Source organism: Octopus bimaculoides, chromosome 30, assembly GCF_001194135.2.
Source record: "Octopus bimaculoides isolate UCB-OBI-ISO-001 chromosome 30, ASM119413v2, whole genome shotgun sequence".
Taxonomy (NCBI): domain Eukaryota; kingdom Metazoa; phylum Mollusca; class Cephalopoda; order Octopoda; family Octopodidae; genus Octopus; species Octopus bimaculoides.
Window position 1 is genome coordinate 2,991,868 of NC_069010.1, and position 2,546 is coordinate 2,994,413.

The following is a 2,546-nucleotide window of genomic DNA, read 5'->3' on the forward strand; positions in this document are numbered from 1 at the left end:
ATAATAATAATAATGATAATAATAATATCCTACGCAAAACACTTTCCATACAGTAACCATAAGAGCATCACAGCAAACCACAGCACATACCCAAGGCACACAGAGCTGCGCTCGGTAGTGAAGTGAAAGCACGTTATAAAAAATAAAACTACTGAATAATAATAATGATAATAATAATAATAATACACTCCCTAGCATGGAGAGAATTACCGAATAGAGACTTCATTAAAAAATTGAAACAGAAGGATACAATTACCAGTGTGAGCAGCCACTGTTTATAGTAACAATAACAACAACAACAACAACAACAGATTAATGACATATTGTCTTGACATATTGTCTTAAATAGATATTGCTTGGAAGGGATGGTATATGGCAAACTGTATCAATGTCAGTACATGAGTGGTATTTCAGGTGTTATCGAAACTAGAAAGGGTGAAACCCAAAAGAGAACCCTGAGGAAATTTCAACATAAAACTTAGAGGGACGTAAGATATATCGTTTGATGCTTTTCCCAATCCATTACCTTACCATTAGGTAATAATAATAATAATAATAATAATAATAATAATAATAATAATAATAAGAAGAAGAAGAAGAAGAAGAAGAAGAAGAAGAAGAAGCAGCAGCAGCTCCCATTCAGCATTCTTTCAATTTTATTGCATCACTCCGAAGCTATGCCAACACTATGGAATAACAACAGAAAAAAAGATGGTATAAACACACGTCAGAAAAGTCCTCAAACCATAGTCCTCAAATCAGCCAGCAAGTTCAAACAATTTATTTACAACAGCGACTACTACTACTACTACTACTACTACTACTACTACTACTACTACTACTACTATGGACAAGAAACAATAAATCATATTATCTCTGGCTGCCCAGTCCTGGCTAAGAAGGAATATATTCATAGACACGACAGAGCTGGGACTTATATACACTGGAAGCTATACCAACACTATGGAATAACAACAGAAAAAAAGATGGTATAGGCACACGCCAGAAAAGGTCACAGAAAACGAGAAAGCAGCCATACTCTGGGATATGCCAATACACACAGATAGAGAAATTAAGGCCAATAGACCAGATATAGTTGTCAAAGATCATGAAGGAAAAAAATGCTTTCTAATTGATGTATCAATACCAGCAGATGACAACGTTTCCCTAAAAGAAATGGAGAAACTTTCAAAATACAAAGACCTGGAAATAGAGGTAACTCGAACGTGGAATCTAAAAACAGAAACAATTCCTATCATAGTAAGTGCCTTAGGTATAATAAAAAAACATTCAGACAAATACAGAACAAAAACACCAGGACTGACAAAGAAATATAACATACAGAAAATTGCACTACTGGGCACTGCACACATCCTACGCAAAGCACTTTCAATACAGTAACCATAAGAGCATCACAGCAAACCACAGCACATACCCAAGGCGCACAGAGCTGCGCTCGGTAGTGAAGTGAAAGCACGTTATAAAAATAAAACTACTGAACAATAATAATAATAATAATATCTAATGCATGCACCTGGTGTACTCTTATTAGATGAGTAGTCATGATGGGCTTCGTATATTTATGCCCATGTGTCATTTTAATGGCATGCACGGCTTTCTCACCTAATAATAATAATAATAATAATAATAGTATTTGTTGCCTTATTAGACTGAAGGACTCGGAGTGATGCAATAAAATTGAAAGAATGCTGAACGGAAGGTTTATATAGACATGTAGATTGGGACAAACGTCTTATATAGATGCGAGGGAGAGGTGTGCAAGACGAGTAACATTATATACATTTTGACGTGTTCGAAAATGGTCACCAACTACTTGAAATTCCTGATAATAAAACTTATGAAAACTTTTGATAACAGAGCATTGGACAAATGGAAGACTACGAAGTCGTTGAGCATGGAAAAACAGGAAACAGATGTTACCTAGGTTATTAGAGGATGAAATCTATTTGAGGTGAAAGACTTTTTACTCTGTTACTCTTTTACTTGTTTCAGTCATTTGACTGTGGCCATGCTGGAGCACCGCCTTTTAGTCGAGCAAATCGACCCCAGGACTTATTCTGTGTAAGCCTAGTACTTATTCTATCGGTCTCTTTTGCCGAACCGCTAAGTTATGGGTTGTTAGACGATGTTGGAGGGACATACACAGACACACAAACACACACACACACACACATAAATATATACGACGGGCTTCTTTCAGTTTCCGTCTCCCAAATCCACTCACAAGGCTTTGGGCGGCTCGAGGCTATAATAGAAGACACTTGCCCAAGGTGCCATGTGGTTGGTAAGCAAGCTACTTACCACACAGCCACTCCTGCGCCTATGTTCATAACGTTTAACATAAAACTAAATATCTAATAGTTTAATAGTTTTTTCGCTTACCTTACAAGCAGCCAGTATTTCTACGTATGGTTGCATCCCGACAACGAAGATTAGATTAGTGATACCTAAAGGAACGCACAAGCTTACTAAAATCTTTGAGGTAATTAAATACCATAGTTTTCTGAAATAATAATTAAAAAAAT

General features: G+C 36.3%; 1 protein-coding gene across 2 annotated transcripts in view; it reads right to left on the minus strand.

Annotated features, from left to right (window-relative positions):
* LOC106883928 (adhesion G-protein coupled receptor G6) overlaps nt 1-2,546 on the minus strand; it is a 25,922-nt gene that overhangs the window by 13,133 nt on the left and 10,243 nt on the right. The window contains exon 8 of one of the 2 annotated variants that reach the window (XM_014935071.2): nt 2,404-2,524. The exons of the other annotated variant lie outside the window; for it this stretch is intronic. Coding sequence (XP_014790557.1) covers nt 2,404-2,524 — 121 coding nt within the window. The remainder of the gene's footprint in view (nt 1-2,403; nt 2,525-2,546) is intronic. 2 annotated transcript variants of the gene reach the window in all.